Source organism: Panthera tigris, chromosome C1 (assembly GCF_018350195.1).
Source record: "Panthera tigris isolate Pti1 chromosome C1, P.tigris_Pti1_mat1.1, whole genome shotgun sequence".
NCBI lineage: Eukaryota > Metazoa > Chordata > Mammalia > Carnivora > Felidae > Panthera > Panthera tigris.
In genome coordinates this window covers 150,222,097-150,249,513 of record NC_056667.1, presented here as the reverse complement: position 1 = coordinate 150,249,513, position 27,417 = coordinate 150,222,097, and the positions used below count along the sequence as shown (strand labels likewise).

The 27,417-nt window shown below is 36.7% G+C and overlaps 1 protein-coding gene across 2 annotated transcripts in view; it reads left to right on the top strand.

Moving 5' to 3' along the window:
• The window catches only part of IFIH1 (interferon induced with helicase C domain 1), a 54,750-nt gene extending 33,881 nt beyond the window's left edge, over positions 1-20,869 (top strand). Inside the window, exons 6-16 of one of the 2 annotated variants that reach the window (XM_007078447.3) lie at positions 4,988-5,198; positions 6,093-6,310; positions 7,823-7,939; positions 9,877-10,000; positions 10,507-10,785; positions 11,395-11,654; positions 14,231-14,380; positions 16,079-16,240; positions 19,679-19,869; positions 20,383-20,476; positions 20,575-20,869. In XM_007078447.3, coding sequence (XP_007078509.2) covers positions 4,988-5,198; positions 6,093-6,310; positions 7,823-7,939; positions 9,877-10,000; positions 10,507-10,785; positions 11,395-11,654; positions 14,231-14,380; positions 16,079-16,240; positions 19,679-19,869; positions 20,383-20,476; positions 20,575-20,754 — 1,986 coding nt within the window. In that variant the 3' untranslated portion in view covers positions 20,755-20,869. The remainder of the gene's footprint in view (positions 1-4,987; positions 5,199-6,092; positions 6,311-7,822; positions 7,940-9,876; positions 10,001-10,506; positions 10,786-11,394; positions 11,655-14,230; positions 14,381-16,078; positions 16,241-19,678; positions 19,870-20,382; positions 20,477-20,574) is intronic. The other variant, XM_042994570.1, reaches the window with a different exon arrangement.
• The last annotated feature ends 6,548 nt before the right edge of the window (positions 20,870-27,417 follow it).

Genomic DNA, 27,417 nt, shown 5'->3' with positions numbered 1-27,417 from the left:
TATTAAGGACATTATCTTTTGGAATAAAAGGAATCTAGCTTTGACTACTACTTCTACTTACCAGTAGTTTAACCTTGGACAAATTCCTAACTTCTCTCACTTTAGTTTCCTCATCTGTAAAGTGAACAAAATAATAGTACCCTATACAGCTGCTCTGAAATTTAAATTAGATGATCTGTCTAAAGCCTAGGAATGATTCAGTGAATATTAGTTTTTCTTCCCCTCCCTCTTCCTCACCTCCAAAACTTGGTAAATGGAACTTCTTAACTAGTTGAACAGGGTCTTAATGCCAGGTTTGGAGAAAAAAACAGAGTTAACTGGATTTGAAGATACTTCAGCTGGAGTTCTTGATACCATTTGAATATTCTACAGTTTAATTTCCTCAACCTCAGCCTCACCATCACCCTCCCTACAGGCTCTCCTTCCCTCTATATCTATCTCTTTGTTAGTTACACCACCTCCTCCAAAGCATGAAGCCTCAACACCTAGGGTATATTTTTGATTCCCTTTTCTTATCAGGCTGCAGGGTCATAAACTATTAGAGCTGAAAGAGAACTTCAAGATCTAGTGCTTATCCATTGCAGGGTGGTTCTCTCACCTCTGCTGAGTAAGCTGGAATATCCAGAAAGTCCCCATTTTAATAAGATAGCTTGATCCATTCTTTGAATAACTGACTCAGAAGGAAAGCCGTAGCAAACTCTGTTTCTCTGGAATCCACACTCATTGGTGGGAGTTCTTTCCTCTGTGATTATACACAATAAGTATTAATTCTCCTGCCTTGTGACTGCCCTTCACATAGAGAAGGCAGAAATGTGGTTCCTGTGTCATTTTTCTTTTGATTCCCTGGGATAAATATTCCTAGTCCCTTTAACTCTTTTTCATATAACATGGTTTCCAGATTTTTCATCATCCTGAGTGCCCATCCTTTTTGAGGCTTCTTAAAATACAGTGTCCAGAGTTGGGCAAAATACTACAGATACGGTCTTATCAGTGTAGATAGTAAGCCCATGTGACACGAAGCCATGAGCAGGTTTGCCTTTATCACGGTGCCGGCACCCACAGACTCATCTGGAGTTTGCCATAAACTAAAAGCCTCAAGTTTCTTTTTGTCCGAAAATCTGTTAGACTAGAAGCCTTTTAAGTTATTTTTGTGCAGTTAATTTTTTGAGCCTAAATGTAAATACTTAACATTCGTTTCTTCATCTTCTGCATGTTGACTGATCATTGCAGGTCTCAGGGTTTTGTATGCACCTAATGTATCTCCTTCTTATAATGACTAATGACTCCCTCTCAGTGCTGTATGCTCATCACAAACCATTCATCTCATGCAACTAGGTGATTCTTACGAATCCACATTTACAGCCATGTTTGAATGTTAAATTATCCTCATTAATTTTTCATATTCACTGCCCTGTTGTGTAGACATTTAAGGACATAAGTCTAATTCATCATCTGCTTCGCTATTGTTTTTCCCTAAGAATTACTAGAAATCCCTCCACTGGTTCTTCCATATATGTCATAATTGTTTACTTTATTACCCTGTTTCTTTCCATTTTAAAGGCACATGAGCTTCAGTTCTTTTTGATTGAGTCAGGAAATTGCTAGTTCCGTATGTCACATAAACTTAGTTCTGTATTTGACCAAATAGATGGTATTATCACCCTTGATCTGGAAAAGAGAAATCCTGTCCCCTCTAACACCGTTTACTTTCATCTCCCTGCCTCCATGCTTTCCAAAGTTATCGCCTTCAAATGCAGGGAGAAATGAAAACACCACCTGTGTTCCCAGACTTTCTATTTCCTATCTAGGGCTTCAACATCACGAGAGATAAATCCCAGGTTCCTTCAGATGCTATAATACAGCCCCATATGATTCAGCAGAAGTGGGTAGCAGTTGGGTTTGATTAGTCTTGGCAGGCACTCTGTCACATCTCAGGAAAAGGCTCCAAGAGGACCACACACCTCCCAATTAGCCATGTCAGACTTGCATCTGGCTTTCTCTGTGTCCTTCAGTAGGAAGTCAATGCCACCCAGAGTGAGTATCAGGATTTCCAACACCTGCTCCCTCCTATGAAAACTTATTTTTGTTCTGTAGACCAGAAGATGCTTCTTCTTTGAAAGTTCTTGACTCATCCTTTACGGGCAGAACCCCAGGTCGCTTTGTCACCCCATAGTACAGAGATTCTTAAATCACTCAGCAGCATGAGGGTGTTTAAAGACAAATCAAAGGCGTATCCTGTCCTCAGGAATATACAATCTAAGAAATTAGAGATGTGTACTAACAATATAATAATTAATATTGTATTGCACTTGGTGATACAATATTAATTATTTTTATCATACCTCATTAAATCCACACAGGTACTCTATGAGGTAGCCATAATTATCCTCATTTTACCCATCAGAAAACTGAGGCTCTGAGGCTTTAATTGGTCCATCAGGGATCATCCTGCCAATAAGTAGCAGAGCTGAAACTTGAATCCTTACCTTCTGAAGCCAACTGGCCTTCTTTTTTCACTCTACAGCTAGAATAAAAGGATTAGCAAAATATCAGGAAATTTTTATGAGTTATGAGTACCCAGAAAATGACAGCCTCTATTTCATTTAATTTTCACAACAACTCTACTGTAGGGCTAACATTATCCTCATTTTACTGATGTGGAAATTGAGATGATTCAGATGATTCAGTAACTTGTCCCAGGTCACATAATAAGCAGATGGCTGGAGTCATTTTCAGAGCTGACTTTCTTTCCTCTGGATCTTACTATCTCCTTCCATTAAGCTTAATTTCCATTCTCTTCTTCAGAATCTCTCTTACTTCCTCAGATCATTTCCCCTGTCTCATATAAGTAGAATGAAAAGGATAGTTCTAGAAAAATGTATCAGAAATGAGTTTGTGTAAGTGAGAGAAGAGCTGTGGTTCTCAAATTTTAAAGCCTTACTGTCACATGAGAGGCTTCATATAAGCGCAGGTTTTAATGTTTTGTCCCCAGAGATGGTGCGTAGATTCAGTAGTTCTTTGGTGGGGCCCAGGAGTCTTCATTTTCCAAATCTTTCAAGTGATTTTGTGGCAGGTAGACCAGAGACTTTTACCTTGACAAAAACAAAAACAAATACTAATGGAAAGTTTCTCTTCTTAGTCTTTTCACCTTGTGTTATTTTCTTCCAGTAACCAAACTTGGTTTTTGATTTTAGGTCCACACTGTTTCCTTAAAATTCATAGATTCCATTTTAACCCCTTCCCCCTCCACATTGACTCTTGGACAAGTTCATCATTTCTACTAAATAATGATACAAGACAGTGTTCTTTGTACACTGTTCTCAGCCAGGGGTATCAGCCAGCCCTCATTTTACACATAAGTAGGACTCACCTCAAGTAAAAAAGATGAATAACACATGTTCTGCAGACCAATAGAAAGATAACCATTGATTACATTATCTGGTAATCACATTATGAGGAATATAACGCTTATTCTTTGATGCTTGCTCTTGAAACTCTTCCTGCCAATTCCCTATTTGCCACACTGTACATCCCTAGGCTTCCATGGTATAAATTCTCCTAGCATATAACCTTCAAGATGGCCTGGTTATTCCTTTCCCTTGATCTAGGAGGTATTCTGAATGGTGGGCAGTGCGTAACATTCAGGTATCAACTCAGCCACCTTCAGCAGATGCTATGACATATGGAGAGCCAGCTGAAAGGATTCTTTTTTTTTTTAACTACCATGCAATAAATCTTTTATTAAAACTTTCACCAGGTTCGGCTGTTACTGAAACTGGTAATTTCTAAACTTAAATTGGGGCAGATGGCTATAATGCAGAGTGATGCCATCATTGGGCAGTATGAATGCAAGACTGAAGAATTAATAGCCACCCCTTAGACAGAGGACCAGATACAAGGTTGACACTTTCTGTATGTTGTAGTCAGAAAGAATGTGGCCATCTTCCAGCTCCTTGCCTGCAAGGATGAATCTCTGCTGGCTGGGGGTTGGGGGGTGCGGGTCCGGGTGCCTTATTTATCCTGGATGTCAGCATTCATGTTCTCTATGGTATCTATCACTGGGTTCCATATTCCGATCTCCAGATGGTCTTTCAGGTCAGGGTCTTCAAAAGAGTGACATGTTGACCAGCTAGTGAATACAACGATACTGTGAATTGCCAATTACACTGAGTAACCTCAATGCCAGCATACTCCCACTCAACAATGTCAGTCAAGTCTGAAAGATTTCCACTTATTTTGCCAAGCCTGTTTTCTCATTTGTTCTTTCTCAGCCACCAAAGCCATTTTAGTGGTCTGCCCCTTCACCGCACATCTGCTCTCCTAAGCAATGTCTTACCTCCTCAGTTTTGGTTCTCTGCTGTCTTCAGTTTTTTAGGCATATTGCCTCTGGCCCCATCCCAAAACAAACAGCAGGAATAAATCAACACTAAACACAACTCATAAGGTCCTATGAACTATAGTAAATTTAAAATATTCTGTGTGGTATTCACAACCCTTTATAGCCTGGCCCTGATCTATGAATTCAAAATGTATTTCTTATCCAGCCTTGGTTTTCATTTATCTCGTCATTGACCCGTGGCCTACTTGATTAGAATTCCTTCTAAACCTTTCTTTTGAGCTAAAACCAGTCATTTGCTTCTGCCTCTTTGCTGTCACTTTGTATGTATTTCTATGAGAGAATTATTATATTGTGTTTTACTAAGTTGTGCTTTTTTGTTGTTTAGTCTTAGTCTATGTGCTTAGCTAGACTGTTCCTTGAAGTTGTCAGCCATATCTTAAACATTTTGTGTCTCAGATACAATGTCTACACCTAATAGGCGTTCAGTAAATGCTTACTGACAAATTGGATAGGTCATTATGCTTAATTAACTGATAATGTAAACACCTCTGATAATGCTTGACACATAGTAGGCCTTTGATCAATACTCCTTTTGCTTTGACCATGCTCTCTCTCTCTCTTTTTTTTTTAATTTTGGCATTTTTAAAGGTACCACTAGTTGAACAGCTCTTCCGCAAAGAGTTTGAACCATTTTTGAAGAAATGGTATCATACTATTGGATTAAGTGGTGATACCCAATTGAAAATATCATTTCCAGAAGTTGTCAAAACCTATGATGTTATCATCAGTACAGCCCAGATCCTTGAAAACTCCCTTTTAAACTCAGAAATAGGAGAAGATGATGGTGTCCAGTTGTCAGGTTGGTTGAAGTGTTTGCATTTTGGTAAAAGAAGAATTAGTAGTAGTAATATCAATGATAGTAACAGAGGCTGTATTTGTTAAATAATCTTCAAAATGCTGATTTAAAAGAGTATCTCTGATTTAGATTGTCTTTCATTGCTTAAGTTTTCATTAAACTCTTCTCCTTTCTTGGGGAAACGTACAAAGATTTTGGTATATTTTTAATTAGCTCCCTTTATATACATAAGGATACATTATTAAATCAAGCACTCGCTGGACTTTCTATTTACTTTTTATTTCTATGTACCAAGTTATTTTCATATGCTAATGGATGCTGTTAGATCTGCCATGTTTCCGTAGAATAAAATACAGTCCTTTCTATTTTGGGGGAATGGGAAGAAAAAGTGAGAGAAAGGGAAAGAAGTATATTCATCATAATAATGATAATAATTAAATTCAATGTTAAAACAAGGCAAAATTATCTCTGTTTAAATGGTATGGTTCTCATTTGACATAAAAAAAAAAAGCCTTCAGCCACTTAAAATTAAATGTGTTATTAAAGAACAAAAGTGTAATCCTGATTAATTTAAGTGTAATCCTGATTAATTTGGGAGAATATAGGCAGAGATGGAATTCTATCCCATAACACTTTGTGCCTTTGTAAACTTTCTGAAACGAATCTATTAAATAGGGGCAATATCTAACAGGAATAGTTTCATGATTAATATACACGGACCTCTGGATGTACAGGTTACTGGCATAGTCACATTGCCCTCTTAAAAAGAGGTCTGTGCCAGAATTCTGCTCGAGAAAAGACATCACCATGGCACCTCAGTTTACTAACTTTAAAGGTACTTTTCTTCACTATACCTCGCTGGTATGGACAAATGAACCACTTGGATTTTCTTTTAAGACTTTTCCCTCATCGTTATTGATGAATGCCATCACACCAACAAAGAAGCAGTCTATAATAACATCATGAGGCGTTACTTGAAACAGAAGTTGAAAAACAATAAACTCAAGAAAGAATGCAAACCAGTGATTCCCCTACCTCAGATACTAGGACTGACAGCTTCACCAGGTGTTGGAGGAGCCAAAAGGCAAGCTGAAGCCAAAGAACATATTTTAAAAGTAAGCCACTATGTATATGACATTATGTATATGTATATGTATATGTATATGTATATGTATATGTATATGTATATGTTATGTATAACAACAACAACAACAATAACAGCAACAACAACAAAAACCTAAAGCAAATGCCAGTGCTTCTTGGGCTTTTTGAGTAAGATTAGGTCCAAATGCCATGGAATACATAACAGAAGGTATTTCATGATCATTGATTAAGTTAAATCAATGTGTTTTAGTTAAAATAAATATATTCAACCTTCTACAAAACAGTAATATGCCTTAATTGATTACTATGACATATATACATGTCACAAAAATTATGGAGTGCAGATATAATAAATGAAAAATTGGGGCAAATGAAATACCTAATTTTAAATATCCACTCTTATTGTTAAACTTAACGATCCATTTGATATACAAATAAGCAATCTATCTCTCTCAAAAAATAAATAAATAAACATTTTAAAACAAAAAATAAAAGGGGCGCCTGGGTGGCTCAGTTGGTTAAGTATCTGACTCTTGATTTTGGCTCAGGTCATGATCTCCCCGTCGGTGAGACTGGTAAGATCAAGCCCCACATCAGGCTGTGTGCTGACAGATTCTCTCTGTCCTCCTTCTGTGCACACACGTGCACTCTCTGTCTCTCTGAAAAAGATAAATAAACATTTAGAAATATGCATAAGTGATGAAAGTTTCTAATTTTCACAATACTCCATGAGTTTAAAAATTGCATATTTTCTTCTGTGCCTTTGTTGTTCTATGTGGTTCTCAGATTCTGAGTAATCCAAATTAAATGGGAAAAGGGGGATACAAAAATCTCTGTTCGAAGTTGTACTACTTGTCAGCTGACCCCAAATGGTAACCCCACATAAAGTACTATTGTTGATTTCAAATGTTAAATGAATTCAGAGAAACGCAAGGAGTATGTTGGTACTAAAGCAATTGCATTTATATTTTAAGTCCCTTACTTTAAGTTGGACTCAGTAAAATCACGTACAACAGACAGAGGCACAATTATTGGTTCCAAAATATAATTTATTATGGGATTAAGGACTAACATCAGTCTAGATTCAGGCACATCTAGTCTTCAGCTGCTCCTAGCTTTACATTGTCCTTTTTATGGGTAGAAGAGGGTGGTAATCTGATCCAGGGATGTCGAGATGGCCTTTAAAATGTCTCATATAATATGGTTATCTTATAACCATTCTCTGCTGATCTCTTTTATTTACTATACTGTTTCCATATCAGTTTTTCCAGCTGGCAAATGGAGTTTAAGAAAGGAGAATAAATACACTTCTTTTTTGGAATTATCCGCCAACTGATTTAGAAGTTTCTTTTTAGTCTGTTGAGATAAATGTACTGGTTAATCAGATCCACAGTAAAGCAATACTAAAATGCTATATTTAGCAAGTCATGGTACTTATTTATTATATGAAAAAATAGTTCTACATTGAATCGATTGAAAAGGAAAACTAAATATTTGAATATTGAAAAAAATCTCTTTTCCAGATATGTGCCAATCTTGATGCATGTACCATTAAAACTGTGAAAGAAAATATAAATCAACTCAAAGGCCAAATAAAAGAGCCATGCAAAAAGTTTGCAATCGCAGATGACACCAGAGAAGTATGTGCTTAAAGTTTTATATTTATTAGATTAATAATGCCATACTCAACTGAAACATGCAAAGGTTATTTTATACAAACCGAAGAATATTATCTTAAATTTTTAGCAAAATAACTTAGTTTTATTCTTTTGTATTATTAGATGAGAAAGCACTGCTGTGAATTCTCTTGTCCATCCTTTTAGTTTACCAGTTTATATGAAGAGACGCCATGGGGATGAGAGTAGAGAGGGTTATATACAAGTAAACTAGAGAGATTACTATAGTTCATTTTATTCATTTAACTTTCTTGGTGAATTCCAGGACTAGTTTTCTGACATTTCACAGAACAATTTTGTTGCTACCAAATTGCAGCTGGTAATGATAATGGGAATCATTCCTAATTTGCACATTTACTTTCTTAAGAGAACACACGGTACACACAGTAGTAAAGAAGTAAAATATTTACTGTAATGGTTCCTTTGAAATGAGTATTTTTGCTGATTATAAAAACCAACTGAGTTGTTTTGGATATTATGATCAGTATGTTATGTCAATACTTTCATTTGTAAAATATAAAAAGCATGATAAATTTTAGCTCTATGTACTTGATAATAAGTGTAGTCATTGAAAATCTACGTCATAGGATGTTAGGATTAAATGACATGAAATATGTATAATAGACAATATTGTGTTTGAAATGTCGTAGGCGCTAAACCAGTGTCAGTGACCAATCTCCATAGATTAATTTTGGTGGAAATTCTGAAGAAGACTACTATCTATTCCAGCTGAACTAGAACATTTGAATATACTTTATTTTCCTTCAGTTTTGTTACTTATTCCCTTTTACTTGATAAATTTAAATGCATGTTTCTACTCATCATCATTGAAAAAAAAAACCCACGACATCCCTAGGATAAATTTTTAAAAGCCGCAATCTTACTTTTTAACTTACTTAATTTGGGTATGCTTTTTATTGAAGTATAACAGACGTACAAGAAAGTACAAATTCATAAATATACAGATTGCTGAATTGTTTTAAAATGAACACATCTGTATAGTCAAAATCTAAACAACATTTTCAACACCCAAAAAGCCCTTATTTCTCCTTCCAGTCACTCATCCCCCAAGGATAACTACTATCCTGACTTCTAACACCAAGATGGGTTTTGACAGATTTTTAACTTTATTTAAAGGAAATCATTTAGTATGCACTCTTCTGTTTTTTTGTTTTTGTTTTTTAAACTCTCTTAACTTTTTCTTAAATTCATTAGAGGGGTACCTGGATGGCTCAGTGGGTTAGTGTCCAACTTTTGATTTTGGCTCAGGTCCTGATCCCAAGGTCATGGGATTGAGCCCCACATCAGGCTCCATGCTAGCTCGTGCTTAAGATTCTCTCTCTCTCTCTCTCTCTCTCTCTCTCTCTCTCTCTCTTTCTCTCTGTCTCTCTAAAATAAAAAATAATCCAGTTAGTTAACATACAGTGTTATATTAGTTTCAAGTGTACAATATAGTGACTCAACAATTCCATGCATCACCCAGTGCTCATCACAAGTCTCTCTTGACTTTTTATTTTGCTAGAAATCATACCAGTTCTTCAAATGGAAATGTTTCTTAAATTACATCACAATCTCTAAATAATTGGGGTATTGCTTTAACTTACATATTTTAAAATTACTCTTAGCATTCAAATTTCTTATTATTCATTAGTTTTATCTTTGTAAAACTTTTAAAATGGGAATTCCAGTGGGGGTGCATGGTGTTGGTGTGTGTGTGGCTTAAGGGTAGATTTCGGATAAGAAATAAATGTACGAGGAAGTGGTCAGAGATTAACTTGTTTCTTTGTCTCAACAAAGATTATGAACCAAATTTATTATAACATGGAAATTATGTTAACAAAGGTAATGTTATTTCTTTAACAACATAAACATGTAAGAATAAGTGTGTAATTTATTTTTAGGATCCATTTAAAGATAAACTTGTAGAAATAATGACCAGGATTCAAAGTTTTTGTGAAATGAGTCCAATGTCAGATTTTGGAACTCAACCCTATGAACAATGGACCATTCAAATGGAAAAAAAAGGTAACTGGGTTTTTGACTTAACACTTCCATGTTTATGCTAAGATTTCAGATGATCTATCATATATTCTCAAGCAAGCTGAAAGCAAATGGAATATCAGATGGAATTTCTCTGAAGTAGTACACAGATGTACACGTTCTAATCTCTTATCTACTGATGGAAAGAAGCTCCAATCTATCCATTTTTGTCTTCATTTCCAGAGTCTTTCACTTATTGTATGTTTAACACATTAAGATAAATATTAACGTTTCTGTCTCCAAATGCAAACTGAACTGAAATGTTTTCCATGCTATTCTTCTGAGTCAGCAAGAATCAGGTAGGTGTTCTTGCTGTAACAGAGCTCAGATAGCCAGTCCAGGGGTTGAAAGGCTTTAAGAGCTCAAGGCGCATTTTGGGCCTTAACTTGCCCATTTCAAAAACAAGTATCAAAGACATATTCAAGTCCACAGCACAATTGTAGGGGTGTGTCTTACCATTATTTCACTATGTATAATGTGTTCTTTCACAGCTGCAAGAGAAGGAAATCGCAAAGACCGAGTTTGCGCAGAGCATTTGAGGAAGTACAATGAGGCCCTACAAATTAATGATACAATTAGAACGATTGATGCCTATAATCACCTGGAAGCTTTCTATAATGATGAAAAAGAAAAGAAGTTTGCAGTTCAAGAAGATGATAGCGATGAGAGTGGTGAGGAGGGTAACGATGATGGTAACGAAGATGAGGATGATGACAAGAAGCCTTTGAGAGTGGATAAGACAGATAGATTTCTCATGGATTTATTTATAGGTGAGAATCAATGTGACATTTATGGTGTATGCTCATGCATGTGCCTCTTTGGCATGAGCCCAATACTTCTCAAAAGCTCCCCAAAAGGCCCTCTTTTAAAAAAAGTGTGTATTTATTTATTTATTTATTTATTTATTTATAGAGAGAGAGAGAAAGAGAGAGATACAGAGAGAGAGGGGGGATCCCAAGCAACCTCTGAGCTACTAGTGTAGAGCCTGATATGGGGCTCTATCCCGAGAATCTCAAGATCATGACCTGAGCTGAAACCAAGATTCCAATGCTTAACTGACTAAGCCAGCCAGGCACCCTCCAAAAGGCCCTCTTAAAATAATCTTTCATTTTGAAAGAAGAAATCCCACCTATATCGGGGCCCCTTCTAATTGATGGGTTCAGATTAGCCATTAATTGTGTATAATCACGATCAGTCATTCAGCCACCTGGTTTTATTATCAACAAGACTGCAATACATTTATTTATTAAGCTAGCCTCATTGTTAGATATAGCACAAGATTAACTGTAGGTCAACTACGTATCTCAGTATCTCATTACATAAAATCTCCCAGTGTAATTATTCACATATTTTATAATCAAACTAATTATTCTTTAAAGAAAACAATAGAATGTTGAAAAAGCTGGCTGAAAACCCAAAACATGAAAATGAGAAGCTGACCAAATTAAGAAACACCATAATGGAACAATACACAAGGACTGAGGAATCAGCCCGAGGAATAATTTTCACAAAAACACGACAGAGTGCATATGCCCTTTCCCAGTGGATTACTGAAAATAAAAAATTTGCTGAAGTTGGCGTCAAAGCCCATCATCTGATTGGAGCTGGACACAGCAGTGAGTTCAAGCCCATGACACAGGTGAAAACATCTCCTGTATTTCTTTCCTCATGTTGTTATTTCTCTTCCCAAATTTATTGTAGTCTTTTTCTTTTTTCATTTTTTCTCTTGACACCCCACAAATAATTTTGTGGGATGAAACACGTGTTCTTAAGATAAAATGTGAGTTTAATAGCAGTCTAATCTGTGGTATTTGATAAGCTGAACATTGTGTTAGGAGTCACGTTTTTCACATACTTGGAGCAACTTTGGAAATTGAGTTTCCTTTGCAAAAATGATTGACATTTAAACCTAGTAACAAAATGCAAAACTGGTTACAATATCATATCGAGTGGAAAAATCAAATCCCCACCAAAGTATGTACATTATAATTAGAAAAATGTAGAATATGTTTGCATAGGATGAGATCTGTAAGGCAACTTGGAAAAATTAAGACATTTCGTGTGTTAAAAGATTTGGGACTATGAGCGATTTTCTTTTCCTTTTAAAGATTTGTTTTGTTTTGTTTTCATTTCATTATACTACTTATCATGTGCACAGTAAAAACCCATGGGAGATTTAAAAAAAGGCACTTGTAGACATTACAAGCATGGATTGTTAGAGTAAAATGTTCTTCTGAAGTCATATTGACTTTGAGTCTTGAGGGACAAGAGGAGACTTGAATTCTGTTATGGTCATCATCATTCAGTCCAATGGAGCAAATTATCTGTTTTATTGTTTGCTGAAAAAAATAGTTCTTGAAATTTTACATGATAATGCTCAATATACTCACTACATATACTCAGTTAAAGCTCCCTCTAAAATTTATGCCAGAGAAAGAAAGAACTGTTTTCCTTGGGTAAGGAGCTTACTTCCTCCTTTGTGATGAGAACTAGTTTTCTTAATTTGTTTCCCTTTTGCCTTACCTTTCCAGAAGCTCACAGGTAAAACTCAAGTTCAGTCCCACAGCCTCTGGGTTAATGCTTACAAGTAATACATCTGTATCCTTTTACTCCTGTTTTTAAGTTTCTATTATATTAGCTTTCGTATTATGACTTCAGGTATATGTGGCCTCAGCTCCTCTTTGAAAAGTGGTGAGGTATAAAAGGAAAGTATGTTGTTATCAAGCTACTTTTTGGTCATAAGTCATTTCAGATTTGGGGGCTACATACCAAATTACCTTCCTTACATCCCACATCCTCCCCTTGTGAACAGAGTTGGCCTTACTCCTTGGGAGAGGGAGTTGGCATCTACTGTTTCAGGGTTTGATGCTGTGTCTGAAATTCTCATTATTAAAGTACTCTTGAATAGCAGAGACATCTTCTGCTAAAATCCAAAGACATGTAAGCCTTTATCAGTGGACATGAGTGCCAGAGGGAGAAATTATCAGTGAAGACTGGAGAGAGGCTTTTTCTGCACAATGCTTTCGCATTTAGGAGTCAAATAAAGACACACTGCTTCTAGGAAGAGAAGGAAGGGGATAGGAAAACACACTGCTGGTGTGACATGTTATTTTTGTTTAATGTTTGGGGATAAAAGACAGCATAAACATGCACCAGAGGCAGACTGGACCAACAGCTTTGATAAGAGTAATTGTGGCAGTAAAACCACCGTGGCCATATGGGGCTGGGTTTATGTTCACCTGCCCCTCCTATGCAAGGGCCAGAGTGCATGTTTTCTTTCTTTCTTTTTTCTTTTTAAGTTTATTTATCTATTTTTGAGAGGGGGGAGGGTCTGAGAGAGAGAGAGAGAGAGAGAGAGAGAGAGGAAGAGCCTGACATGGGGCTTGAACTCACAGACCATGAGATCATGACCTGAACTGAAATCAAGAGTTGGATGCTTAACCCAGGCGCCCCTATTTCTTATACTAAGAAATTAATATACTCAAAAACTCAAAATTCAGAGTTTTTTCATTTAATTATAGTTTTAATATTATGTTTTAATAACTTATTATTTCATTTTTATTTAATCTTCTCTTTGAACAGATAACATATTCATATCTTTCAGAATTAATAAGGTTCAGGGCACACGACTCCCCTCCAGTATTCTGGCTCCCTCGCTGGAGGCAGCCAATATTTTCAGTTTTTCACATATCCTTCCAGAAATATTCTATAGGTTTCATGCTTGAGTGACTCTTAAAGTGACCAAATGTGGCATAGACTGTATTATTTTCTCTGTGACTCAAAATTCAACAATCTTTCAAAGTGTCACTGCATCTTATTTTCTGAATACTAAAGATTCTGAAGTTAACATAGTAAAGAGCAAAGCCCACTCTAGTTTCTCATCGCCCTATCCTCTCCTCAACCGAAAGCATCTCCTTTTTCCTCCCTCCCAAGTTACCCATCAATTTATTTCCTTGGCAAAAATGATGGTCTTCCCACTTCCAGACTGGATGATGGAAATATTTTTATTATTGTGTGGTAATCCCAGATTGGATATCAAATGTTGTCTTATCATCATGTCTTTGTTCAATGCCAAAAACAGATGGCAGTGAATCCGTGTATGAGCTAATCCTTTGATTTGCACTGACCAGTTGCAATTTATTATTTCTTCTGCTAATTAGAAGATTATAATGTGTTTAGCATCACAAAATTTAATTTATTAAAATGTTTCTACAGAATGAACAAAAAGAAGTCATTAGTAAATTCCGCACTGGAAAAATAAATCTGCTTATCGCTACCACAGTGGCAGAAGAAGGTCTGGATATTAAAGAATGTAATATTGTTATCCGTTATGGTCTCGTCACTAATGAAATAGCCATGGTCCAGGTACACTTTATACCTCTAATATGTTAAATTTTTATTTTGCGTTATTATTTTAATTGTTTTAGCAAAACAGCACAGTTTTAAAAATATATCTATTCTTCTAAAAGAGAAATCGGTTCTTATTGTGTACAAATACCAAATCATTATATTGCACACCTGAGACGAATACAGTGTTATATGTCAATTATACCTCAATTCAAAAAAAGAAATCTTGAAGAGCTGAATACTCCTGTTTTGATTCGTATGACAATCAGATAACTGTTGTATTTTTGTTGTTATTTTTAATTTTATTTTTAATGTTTATTTTTTGAGAGAGAGAGAGAGAGAGGGAGGGAGGGAGAGAGAGAGAGAGAGAGAGAGAGAGAGAGAGAGAGAGAGACGGAGCACAGGCAGGAGAGAGGCAGAGAGAGAGGGAGACGCAGGATCCCAAGCAGGCTTCAGGCTCTGAGCTATCAGCACAGAGCTCGACTCAGAGCTCCCAACTCATAGACTGAGATCAACCTAAGCTGAAGTTGGACGCTTAACTGACTGAGCCACCCAGGCACCCCAACTGTTGCATTTTTAAACAACTCTTCTTTTGTTGTTATTTCTGTGTCCCAAGACTCTTCAGAAACATGACACTGGCCCCGCCCCATCTGTAAGAGTCAAAAGAGGCATCTTCATTCCTAGGATGTCTGCCAGCTCCCAGCTGGACTAGGAATCTGAAGTGCAGTGTTCTTAAAAATGTCTGACAAAGCAATATGCACAAACCTTAAGGATCCCTACCATTTCTGCATTCTCCTCCCAATTCTTACAGTTTTTCTGTATGTTTTGAATTTTTCATCATAAAATGTTGAGGGAGGCAAAGTTACACATGCAAAACAAAAGTGAAATGTCCTAATTTTCTTTTATCTTTTACCCACACTATTTTAACAATATAATTGTTACCTTTGATTTGCATATATAATACTCTTCCTATAAAATTAACTTAAAATCTTTTTTAAATACATTGAATTGTATCCCTGCATGGGAGACAAGTCAGGAAGACTAAAATAACCAGACAACCATCAAATTAGCAAGTAATTGAATTTCAAGAGTTAATTTGTTGGTGGCTTGTAACACTGAATGCATTTTTCATACAGATATTATAGCTGGTAGTTAGGTTCCTGGGCCAGGCCACAACATTGTCTGTTACTCAAAATGTACCGAAATATTACTTTCTAAAGAGGACTACAGAAATTTATCACCATGTGAGCCTGTTTTCATGGGGAAATGTGCTCAAAATCCAACATAGATACCAGGAGCAGAAACTGCATTTTCAATAGTCCTGCTGTCAAGGTCAGAGATGCCCCTTCTTTCCATCTATCCCTCCTACCAGGCCGGAATGCCATTCCAGTCTAAGTCAATGGTGCCGGTTCCCAGGGTTGAGAGGAGGATCCTGGGAACAAAAAAGGTGGACAGAATGGTCTTGTGCAGTTGAGGGTTTTGAGGGTTGGTGTGGTGACCTAACCATCATCGCTCTAGAACATTGTTTCTGCATTAAAGCACATTTTGAATTTCAAATAACTGATTTACAAAAAATGGGTAACAGCTAACTTTACTGAGAATAACGAAATTACTTGAAGGCTGGCACACTGAGCAATGAATACCATTCCAAACCAAAGATGAGAGTGTGGACAGAAGGCATAGCCATTCGTTTATTTGATTTCTTTATGTTCTCAGGCCCGAGGTCGAGCCAGAGCTGATGAGAGTACCTACGTCCTGGTTGCCCACAGTGGTTCAGGAGTTATTGAACGTGAGATAGTTAATGATTTCCGAGAGAAAATGATGTATAAAGCTATAGACCATGTTCAAAATATGAACCCAGAGGAGTATGCTCATAAGGTATTGTTTTTGGACCTCCCTGAATTTATTTTTCACTTTAAAGTGGCTGCATGTGGTTGCCATTGATAGCTTTGTGGCTAAGTCTCAAGACAGAAATTGTGCTTGAATTTTAAGTTCCAGTTGGATGAGCTGTACTTAGTCCAGATTCACATACAAAAAGAATCAAGATCCATCATGAGCAGAAATTGTCAGGCCACCGTTCCAATGAAACCAACCATAAATTTTGATGATGTAAATTTAATCTGCCCTTGTTTAGAAAGATTAGTGCAGTCCACCCATTCAAGCCAACCTGGTAATTTTGGTTTCGTTGAATCAGTACAGACACAAATTTTCATTGTAGAAGTATTTATGAAGTGCCTACTCTGTGCCAGGCAATGTTCTAGAAAGAGAGAGCATGGTAGCAAACAGCACAGACCGATCTCTGCCACGTGAAGCTTATATTCTAGAGTATACGTAGTGAGAGTTGAAGAGGAGAAACAAGAAACAAAAATGAACCAAGAAATATATCACATAAGGATAAATTCTAGAGAATTAGAATAAGACAACATGAAACGAGTCATTAGATGAGTACTTTTTAGATTGGATGTTTGGGGAAAGTCTCTTAGAAATAGAGACATTGAGGTTAGATTTGAATGATAAGAAAATACATAATATGTTATCTAGCTGCATCTCAGTTTACTAATGTAGAGTCATTTGAGCTTCAAGAGGAATGCCGTGAAGGAAGAATGCATTTCTGCAATATTTCAGGAAATCCCCCATACCACTGAATTAAAGACTGTAACTACTATAATAGCAAACAATCCATTTAGAAGAAAATTCACACCCTTGCATATGGGTGTGAATGTTAGTTTCTTAACATTGGAATTGGCTCTACCCTAAATAGAGTTTCACGAAAGGGATGCTTTTAAATTGGTGTGCATTGCTATAACCAACTCCAAGGTTTCCTGGCCAGGTTTCTACACAAACTTATATTTTAAAACCCCTTTACATATAAGGCAAACCAAACATTTGATAATGTCAAATCAAACATCTGTGACCATATAATGTCACTGGAAAGTTAATCAAGTGGATATTTTCAAAGATTGATGTTTCAAGACCAGATGTTTTGGGTAAACTCTAGGCCATCTCTGGAATTTATGAGGCAAATTTTTTCAGATTATATCTACAATAAGATACAGTCTCTTTGGGGGCCCCAGAATCGGCTACCTTTTTAGATTTCCTTTGGCTAAGAGCCCTGCCCTCCTAAAGCTACTCCAGGCTGACAAACTCAGAAAAGGATGGCAGGGGGTACATTTGACTACTATTCTGTGCAGCTCCCTCAGCAGACATCGCTGGTAGACCCCAGCACTCCCTTCTTCTGAGTTAAGAATCCGTATCAACACAATGTTCAAACAGCCACTAGTAAATGGTGAGCCTTGACACAGAAGGTGAGGTCTATTTTCCATGTCATATACAGAATCTGTACATAACTGATAGCCTGTGAATCAAACTTCTAGAAACAATGTGAAGATTTTAAACATTTTCCCTGGCAATGACCCAACAGCTTTTCCAACTCGTTACATTTTATTTAGACTTTGACTGACTATAGCTTGTACCTCCCATATATTTATGATGCTTTGTTTTCATTTGTTGCCCCTCTAAGTCACATTCTTTACTATTTTTCACTATTTTAGAACTAATCCCTTACTGGTCTTTAGTATTTTAACTAATTAATCAGTTAATTAATTAATGTATATATATGTGAGGGAGAGAGAGAATTTAAGCAGACTGTGCTCAGTGTGGAGCCCGACATGGAACTGGATCCCACAACCCTGGGATCATGACCTGAGCCAAAATCAAGAGTCAGGCTCTCAACTGACTGAGCCACCCAGGCGCCCCTATTCTTTACTATTTTAAAACTAATCTTTTAGTTGCTGGTGTCCTGGTTACATACCCATACACTAACTTTGGATTTATTTTTATCTTTTCTGTTGCACCTGTGTTTCTTAATTGCCTGCCATGTACATGATCCCATGCCAAATCATCTTTTATCGGCTCAGTGAATGATAGTATCTTGCAGGAACAACCTAATTAAACTTTTAGGGAACATAATACTTCAATTTTTTATATTGTTATAATTTACACATGACACTAGTCTTTGTAGTTGTCTGTTTAAACTATTATATGGCCCATGGGCTGCTTACAAGGTTTCGTTCTCCTTTCTGTAGTAAATATGGCTGTCTTGAATCAAAGCCCAAAACAGAGGTGAGAGCCAGAGATGGGCCATTCAGCTTTGCTCATCAGCACTGATAATTTACTTTTACTACAAACTTCCCCTCAGCCTTCAGGAAAACAATGGCGTCCTGCACATTTTAATATAACTTTGCTATCTATGAGTGGTTTAGTTTGGAGGTAAATTATTTAAGAAACAAGTTTTCCTAATGTGAAGTTATGTAGGTGTGAGACCTGGCCAGTGCCTATCTCAAGTTTTGTGTCTCTACATTGTTTCTGTTATGACATAAATTTTGCCACTAGCCACAGGGCCTGGAATACACAGTTAAGGTCTTATTCTCATAAAAAAATGTGGATAATCTAGATCCATATGATAGCTCCATGATGTCAAGGAAGCCAAGACCTTTCTCTCTTATCTGCCCTCTTAGTATTTGGTTTCTGTTATCCAGGCCAAAGAGAGTTTTTTTTCAAATTTCAACTGTCACATGCTCATTTTAGGTGGAAGAAAGAAGAAGATGGAAAAGACAGAAAGTGCAAAATGGCCACTATCTGATACTTGAGATTTTCTAGAAATTCTACGCAACATCTTATGTCTCACTGGCCACTGGCTTGAAATGTTGTAATGTAGCTAGCATATTTTCACCTGGAATGAAATTATAGTTCTGTTCCCAGGAAGAATGGACTCTGGGTGGGAAACTAGTGTTTCTGCTACAAATGTGTAAAGAAGAGATTGAGTAAGATAGCAAAGGGTCTAGAAAAGATTAAAGAAATTGGTGGCGGGGGGGTGGCTTATCACAAGTAAGAGAAGACTATTGGTAATGTCATAATAGTGTTTAGGTCTTCAAAGGGATTCCATGTAAAAGAAGGCTTAAACTTATATTATGACACCGAATTGAAACTAATGGCAAGGGAGAGAGGTGGTAGGATGAGGTGTTATTTTGTTGTTGTTTTGTTTTTGTTTTTTTAATATTACTAAGGACTTTCTCACAGTAGAACTTGTCTAAAATGGAAAAGGTTGCTTTCTGAACACATTTCCATGATTACAGGAAAGGATTATATGCAAAATTCTTTGGAGGCTATCGCCTCATTATTTTTCTTTCTATACTAAGGCCAAGTGTACATTTTTGTAACTATTTAAGATCTCTGAATTCCAGGAGACTTACTTCAGTGAAGCTGTGAAAAAAAAAAAAAAAAAAAGAAACACTGAATTTTTTTTTCTCAATGCAGATTTTGGAATTACAGATGCAAAGTATAATGGAAAAGAAAATGAAAATCAAGAGAAGTATCGCCAAGTATTACAAGGAAAACCCATCGTTAATAAATTTCCTCTGCAAAAACTGCGGTGTGGTAGCCTGCTCTGGGGAAGACATCCATGTAATTGAGAAGATGCACCATGTCAACATGACACCAGTATTCAAGTAGGTCCTGGAACACTGAATTTTTAGTTTCTGTATAAGAAGTGAAGTAGGTTGTACTGTGCGTGTTCTTCCGAAATAGTACAAATGAGGTTCATTATTTTTCAGAACTTCTCCTCCTTTAGCCCCCATATTCTATCCCTATTTCAAATGTGACTTTTTCAAATATATTGCACTGAGGCACGGGGGGGAGAAGGGAGAGCCCCAGAGCCATTTGGATCCAAGGTGCATCATCTGGTGTGTAGTCGTATTTGTTCTCAAAATTTTGGACAACTTAAGTCTAGTTAAAATAATCTACAGACTTAAAGAGGCCACCAAAAGCAACATGGCCCTTGAGAGATGCATGCGGAAAGGGAGTGTCTACCTGATGATCTGTGGGGGCAGGAAGGAGAGGGGGATAAGGTGTGGGATACGCATGCAGGTGGCTGAGCTTCAGGTCCAACAGCATGTACCCATAATTTGCATATTTGTCCGTTGCAAATTCTCAGGTATGTTTTTACTCCTTGATCATTTTAGGGAACTCTACATTGTGAGAGAAAACAAAGCCCTACGAAAGAAGTTTGTAGACTATCAAACAAATGGCGAGATTATCTGCAAAATATGTGGCCAAGTGAGTAAAGTGCTGTGAGCTTATGTTTACTTTGGCCACAGGGAATTCTTAATTGGATGTGCATTTAATTTTTCCTCTCACTCTCTTTTGTTTTCTAGGCTTGGGGAACGATGATGGTGCACAAAGGCTTAGATTTTCCTTGTCTCAAAATAAAGAATTTTGTAGTGGTTTTCAAAAATAATTCACCGAAGAAACAATACAAAAAGTGGGTGGAATTACCGATCACATTTCCTGATCTTGACTATTCAGAATATTGTTTGTTAAGTGATGAGGACTAACATTCGATTTGAGACTCTTTAAAAAATATTATCATCTTAACATTTACTTTGATTTTGATGAGTGTTTTTACTATACTACAGAACTGATGTGAGGATTAATAAAGTCATTGCCTTACTTGGTGTTGAGCTGCATGGAGGAAGATAATGTATTATGCTTTCAAGTATCTATCTTGTTGTTGGGCAGGGGTAAAGAACACCTAGCAGTAATACGCATTAGTATGGAGCATTATGGGACTGTGGAAAGAATGCTAGCATATAAAGGAGGCATCCAAGGTACCACTATCAGTCCTGTCACACCAATCTTCACGATGAAATTAACCAAATCAGTTCATCTTTCTGAACCAGTGTCCTTATTCGTGAAATCATCATAGTATTATTTACCTTTGCTTTCATTAGCTTTCTACTGCTACACAACAAATTAGCACAAACTTAGTGGCTTAAAACAACAGTCCTTTATTATTACACATGTTCTGTAGGTCAGAGGCCTGGACAGAGTCCTCTGCACAGGGTCTCAGAGACTGAAATCAAGTTATGAAACAAGTGATGTTTTTCATCTGGATGTACTGGATGAACATTGAATCACTTCCAAGCTCTTTCAAGTTGTTGGCTATCATTTCCTTGAAGATGAAGATGGGGATTCCTGTCTTCTTGCTAGCTGTCCACTGGGGATCACTCTGAACAGGTAGGGCTGCCCTCATCATGTGACTTGCTCATAGACCTTTTATAGCACAGCTATTTGCTTCTTCAAAGCCAGCAGGACAATCTCTCTCTTGTCTGCTAAGATAAAATCACAGGAGTGACTATGTCATATTCATAGATCCTGCCCACACTCAAAGTTAAGGGATTTTGAGGGCATATACACCACACCAGCAGACGGAAATCTTGGAGGCCGTCTAAGAATTCTGCCTCTCATACCACTTGCTCAGCTTTTGTGAGTAAGTGATATATGTATTCATATGAAAAGCACTTTGAAAAATATTAAAGCACCATAAAAAGCAAGGTACTATGAAGAAGCAGCATCAGGTAGCTTAAGTCTTATTTTTTCAGCTTTCCCTCCATAAACACAGAAATGGTGGCTAAGTCCAGACTATTTATTAATACTTGTAAGATTACCTATGTCAGTAGAGATGTCTAGGGTTCACAAAGGATGTTAGCAGGGAGCAGATGCTTGATGTTATTAGAGAAAGTATCTACCTCCACTTGTCCCTAACACCAGGTAGAAGGGTAACCTCTCCGTGACTGTGATATTTTCAGCTTTTCTGAAGTAAGTATGATTATTTGGAGATAGGCACAAGGTGCAGCATTCAGAACATTCTCACAGTAGAGACAAACAACCTCTTTTGCCAGGGAAGAGCCACATGATTGAGACTGATTCACAATTGACCATTTTAACCCACACTTACTCAGATGATCTGCTGCATGGAAAGTGTTACCTTCTGTGACTAAAGAGAAACAAAATGTTGGAGGGAATGAGAAAGAAAATTCTGTGGTTTTGATGGATTAATTAAATTCAGTCTAACATTAGCTTTTCTTAATAAGAACCAAGCAAAGATGAATATTAACCAATGAGAGCTCTTGGGACAAAGAAGATTGTGGTTTTCTTAAAATACTTTTAAAACCTCCAGCTGACTCCATTTAAAGTACTGCTGTCTTCTAGAACATTTTGGAAACTATGCAGGAAACCAAATGCATAAAATAGCTAAATGTACTACTGTAACATATGTAGACTGTTTTTGAGGTGTCAACAAATATCAGGTTTTTTCATCTGTGTTTTCCAGTAAATTTTTTTTTCAATAAAGAAGTGTTATCTTTACCTCAAAGTTTTGAAATACGTGTTCCAAATAGTATAAAACTTAATATGTGATGGTACCTGAAAACTCAAATTATGATGCATGTAATAATTGTAGCATTTTGATTGATCGTTACCGAACAGTTTAATACTTAGAGTATTTGGATATCATTTACAGGATAGCCTCATGACATGTAGATATCAACCTGGAGTTGGAAGGCCTAGGCCTAGTTTTAGTCCCCATGAAACCTTCAGTTATTTGGGGCACTTTGGGCAACCTCATCTCACAGGTGCTGTGTTTCCTCTCCTGGAAAATGAGAGACTGGATTGAATGGTATTAAAGGTCTCTTACAAGTCTAACATTACCATTCTCTATGCTTCTGGCTCCCTCGCTGTTTTCATTTTAAGACCTTGTCTCATGACTTGCGGTAATATCAGCTGTGGGCTAAATACCTGGCAGGCATATGACACATTTGAAAGTAACTCATATCTGCTAAAGGGCGGTTGCGGGGGTCTCACAGGAAAGGTCCATTGGCTGGAGTCCTGTATCTCAAAGTGGGTTGGAAATGCCTGAAAGTGTCAGGAGATTTTAGAGCAAGCATTCCCAAGCCAGTAGATCAGTGACCAACTTTGTGGGTAAGAGATGTCAAGGTTTTATACCAAAAGTTTGAGATCATTTGAGACCCTATGAAATTAAAATACAATAATTTACAGTTCATACAAACATTTGAATGTAAGGCATTGAGGCAGCACGTAAGTGAATAAGAAATGTTTGCTCAAAGGACCATGAGTACACGTCACAAGCAGTTGTTGAAAGCATAAAACACTGCAATTTAATATCTCAGAGTGTTTGTTATGCCTTAGGGAAAAGAAGGCTTCTGGTGGTATTTTCAGTTCAGTGGAACATCAAGCCAAAGAGGATTTAAAGTTTCCCATCATTGTTGCTTTTAAGATGTGAAGAATTCGAACACACTTATGTGCAGATGGGAAAGAATAATAAAGAGTGAGAGAATAGTAAATTGCTTGTTGGGTGTTATTGATAAATCCTGACAAATGATGCTGCTACAGTCTTTTTCTGGGCACCCTGATCCTTTCTCAACAGTGCGTCTTTTACACGCTTTCTCCCTTTTTCGCCATCTCTCCAGCTGACATCCTTTATGTTCCACACAGATGAAACCCATGTGGCACTTTCCAGCATCTAGCACAGTTCGCGTTTTCGGAACTAGAATGTTGGGATGAGCACTGGGTATTGTATGTAAGTGATGAATCACGGGACTCTATCCCCAAAACGAAAAGCACACTGTATACACTGTATGTTAGCCAACTTGACAATAAATTCTATTTAAAAAAATAAAAAAATAAATAAAAGGAAGCAGATTAGAAAAAAAAAAAAAAGAAGAAGAACTAGAATGGAAAGAACATGCAGGGGGAATAATATTCACTCACCCTGAGCATAACAAAGTGCTTGTTTCCAAAGCCTGATAAACAATTACATTAGTCACAGCAGTAAAGTAAAACAAACAAACAAAAAAACAAGAAAATTATTTCATTTCCTTCTAAGAGTTATAAAGTTAATTTGAAATAACCATGAAATAACCATAAGCTTCTTCAGTCTCCTTCAGTTTGTGAATTTCTCCTTAATTTGTCATACTAGATATAGAATTTTACATCTTTGTTTTTGTGGGGGAGAGTATGGACTGAGATATAATTGGGTTTGGATCCTCAGTAGCTTTGTGACTTGGGCAAGTCACTTGATCTCTCTGAGACTATAGTTAGTACCAACCTTGAGGGACTGTCATGAGAATTTGGATATTGCATGGAACATACCTAGCATTTGGCATTTAGTAGGAATTAACGTATAGAACATAGTAGTGAGAGTGGCCAGAAAAGCAACAATAGTTGTAATAGAACAGCTGTAGGTATAGCATAAAAATAGTAAATTTTAGATTTATGTTTGATAATAAGTAGGTTACCTACAGGACTAGAGTTCCCACATCCAACATTTAGCCTAGAGGGCTTATCCAAGAGCTAAGTGGTAGCTGTAATGAAACATGATTGCTCTGAATGTGCTATTCATTGTCAGTGGAGGGAAGATTTAATGTCCATATCTGTAGGCCAACAAAAAAACAGGTTTCAGCGTGGACACAAAGATCAGCACTGATTTATTAAGTGGTTATAGGGCTTCACTAGGTCTATTATGTAGGTACAATTTTAATGAGATCCCGTCTTTATCTTCAAGAATAATGTGATAGTGTTGCTGTATTGACCTGCCCAACAATTGCAAGAGAGAGGGGTTGTAGCATGTCAACAGTAATTTTTGTCCAACACAAATGATGATTGTCTTTTATTTGTTTCTAAATCCTTAAACTTTTTAGTCGGAGCATATGAAATATGAAATACACATGGAAAGCACTGCAGATATTTTTTGTAATTTTTAGATATTTTCCACATAGAGCATTACCAAGTTCTTCTTTATAGAAATTAATCATCCCAGAAGCATCTCATTTGAAGATGAAATTGGCTGTGAGTCCTATTAGTTCATAATTTTAAAATCCAAATTAAAGACCAGATCCTCGGTGGGACTATGGGAAGAGAAACAGACTTTATAGGAAGTAATATTTAACCATGCAGTTGGAATACATTTGGGCCACTATTTAAGTTGAATATGTTTGATGAAGTATATTAGTTTTTACGTACTAATCTCATAAATGGACTTGATTTTGACACTTACGAAAAAACTGTATTTAATTCAGTTGTATGTATAAAATAATACTGAACCAAAGATGAGCATTGTTTCAACTTAAGTATTTCCTTCAAACACTGTCTTCTTCTGTCTCTTACGAAGCTTGTACTTTACTATAAACACATAGCATGAATGGACTGTTGGATGGTTAGTTCCTTCATTTTGATTCACTTAACAGGTCATAACAATGATCATAACTCATCAAGCTGTAAGGATTTGCATAATACTAAAATGCCCAAAACAACTGATTATTGTTATCCTGGACAGGGTTGTCCACCTGAGATTAATATCACTTCAGTACCACACCAATGTTTCTATTGCTAAATTTACTTTTTTTCTTTGCATTTTACCCAGGTTTATAATTTCATGACTTTACTTTGCACAATTTATACCAATAACTGTGATAACCTGTTGAGTTCACAGTCGCAACTTTCAAAGGATTTATCTCATTTGACAAGTGTATCTCAAATCTTGTGATGTTTCTTGTGTTTAATTAGACTAAATGGCTTATTCTATTGAAAGCTACTAACCTCATGGTGATAGCTCACTTAAGGCCCTAGATTTTGTAATGAACAACTTGGTTCAGTGTTTTATTGTTATCACTCATTTATTTTGGGATAAAATGCAATCCTCAAATGACTAACTGCAAGAAACAAACAAAAACCTGTCATTCCATGTAAACATTGTGTTCCATGCAAGAGAAGAAAAAGAAGAGAAAATGAAGGTAAAAAGGGAATAGACAGAAGCCAAATGAAATAGAAGCAAAGAAATTAAAAAGACAGCCACATGATAACACATAGACAAAGAAATAAGAACAGAAGAAGAAAAAATAAATTTAACTGAGGGATATTCATACATCTAATAAATGACCAATTGTTTCTTTTCTACTCATCAAATAATTTTAAGTCTTCCTATTTGTAAGGTACTATATTTTAGGCACTGAAAGTAAAATATGGATCTTGCTCAAGAGATTTTTTTTTAACCAGTGGTGAGGATCTTTTACTCAATAGTGAGTAAAATGAGGATCTTGCTTTTAGGATTCACTTACAGAGATTAGCCATGTATGTAAATATCAGTAGGGAAGACAATGACCAATGCCACAAGAGAAGGGAAGGAGAGATTACTTCCAACAGGGATGGAAGATAGAAGACTGCATTGGATTGTGGAGTGCCCAGGAGATTTTTTCAAGTCCTATTTAGAGTTTTCCCATCTTGGGAGTGGGAGAGTTGAAGATGGATTGTACATAGAAATAAGAAAAAGAAGAACACCTGATAATCCATAAAAGAAAATTTTACTATCAAATATGGTTAGTAAAAGAAAATTCACTCTATTTAGAATAAAATATTTTTGGTTTAAAGCATATAATACGTTTGAAATATCTTGTAGATAAACATGCCATTTGACTTAAAATATTACTAAACTTTGTTTACCCAAGTTAATTATAAAACAGTTAAACTAATTTTAATAAGGTTCAACTCCACAATAAGGGATTGAAGAAAGAAAGAAACCAGTGAAAAAAGATGCCAGCTTCTGATGTAACAGTCATGGGAAGAGGTCAAGACTTCTCTAGATGGAGGAGCGCCTGGGTGGCTTGGTCGGTTAAGCATCCACAGAATCTGAAACAGGCTCCAGGCTCAGGTCATGATCTCACGGTCCATGAGTTCGAGTCTCACGTCGGGCTCTGTGCTGACAGCTCAGAGCCTGGAGCCTGTTTCAAATTCTGTGTCTCCCTCTTTCTCTGCCCCTCCCCTGTTCATGCTCTGTCTCTCTCTGTCTCAAAAATAAATAAACGTTTAAAAAAATTAAAAAAAAAAAGACTTCTCTAGATGGAGACAGGAGTGGGAGAAAGATTGTGAGATGCCTGTGCTCTGGTCACATCCATCCTTTTCAAAAGATGCCTTGAGACCCAATCCTATTTTTCCAACATTATCCTGGATAAAGGCCTCAGCAACTGGCCTAGCAGTCATTCTCTGGCCCAGGTAAGGTCACTACCTCGTAATCATCTGAGGGATAGAATACCTAAACAAGCATAGTTTTGTCTAGAACAGCTGGAAGGATGGCTAGTTTGGTACATTGTACATCTTTGTTCACAATATCCAATGATTGGAATACTTTAAGAAAAGTTTTAAAA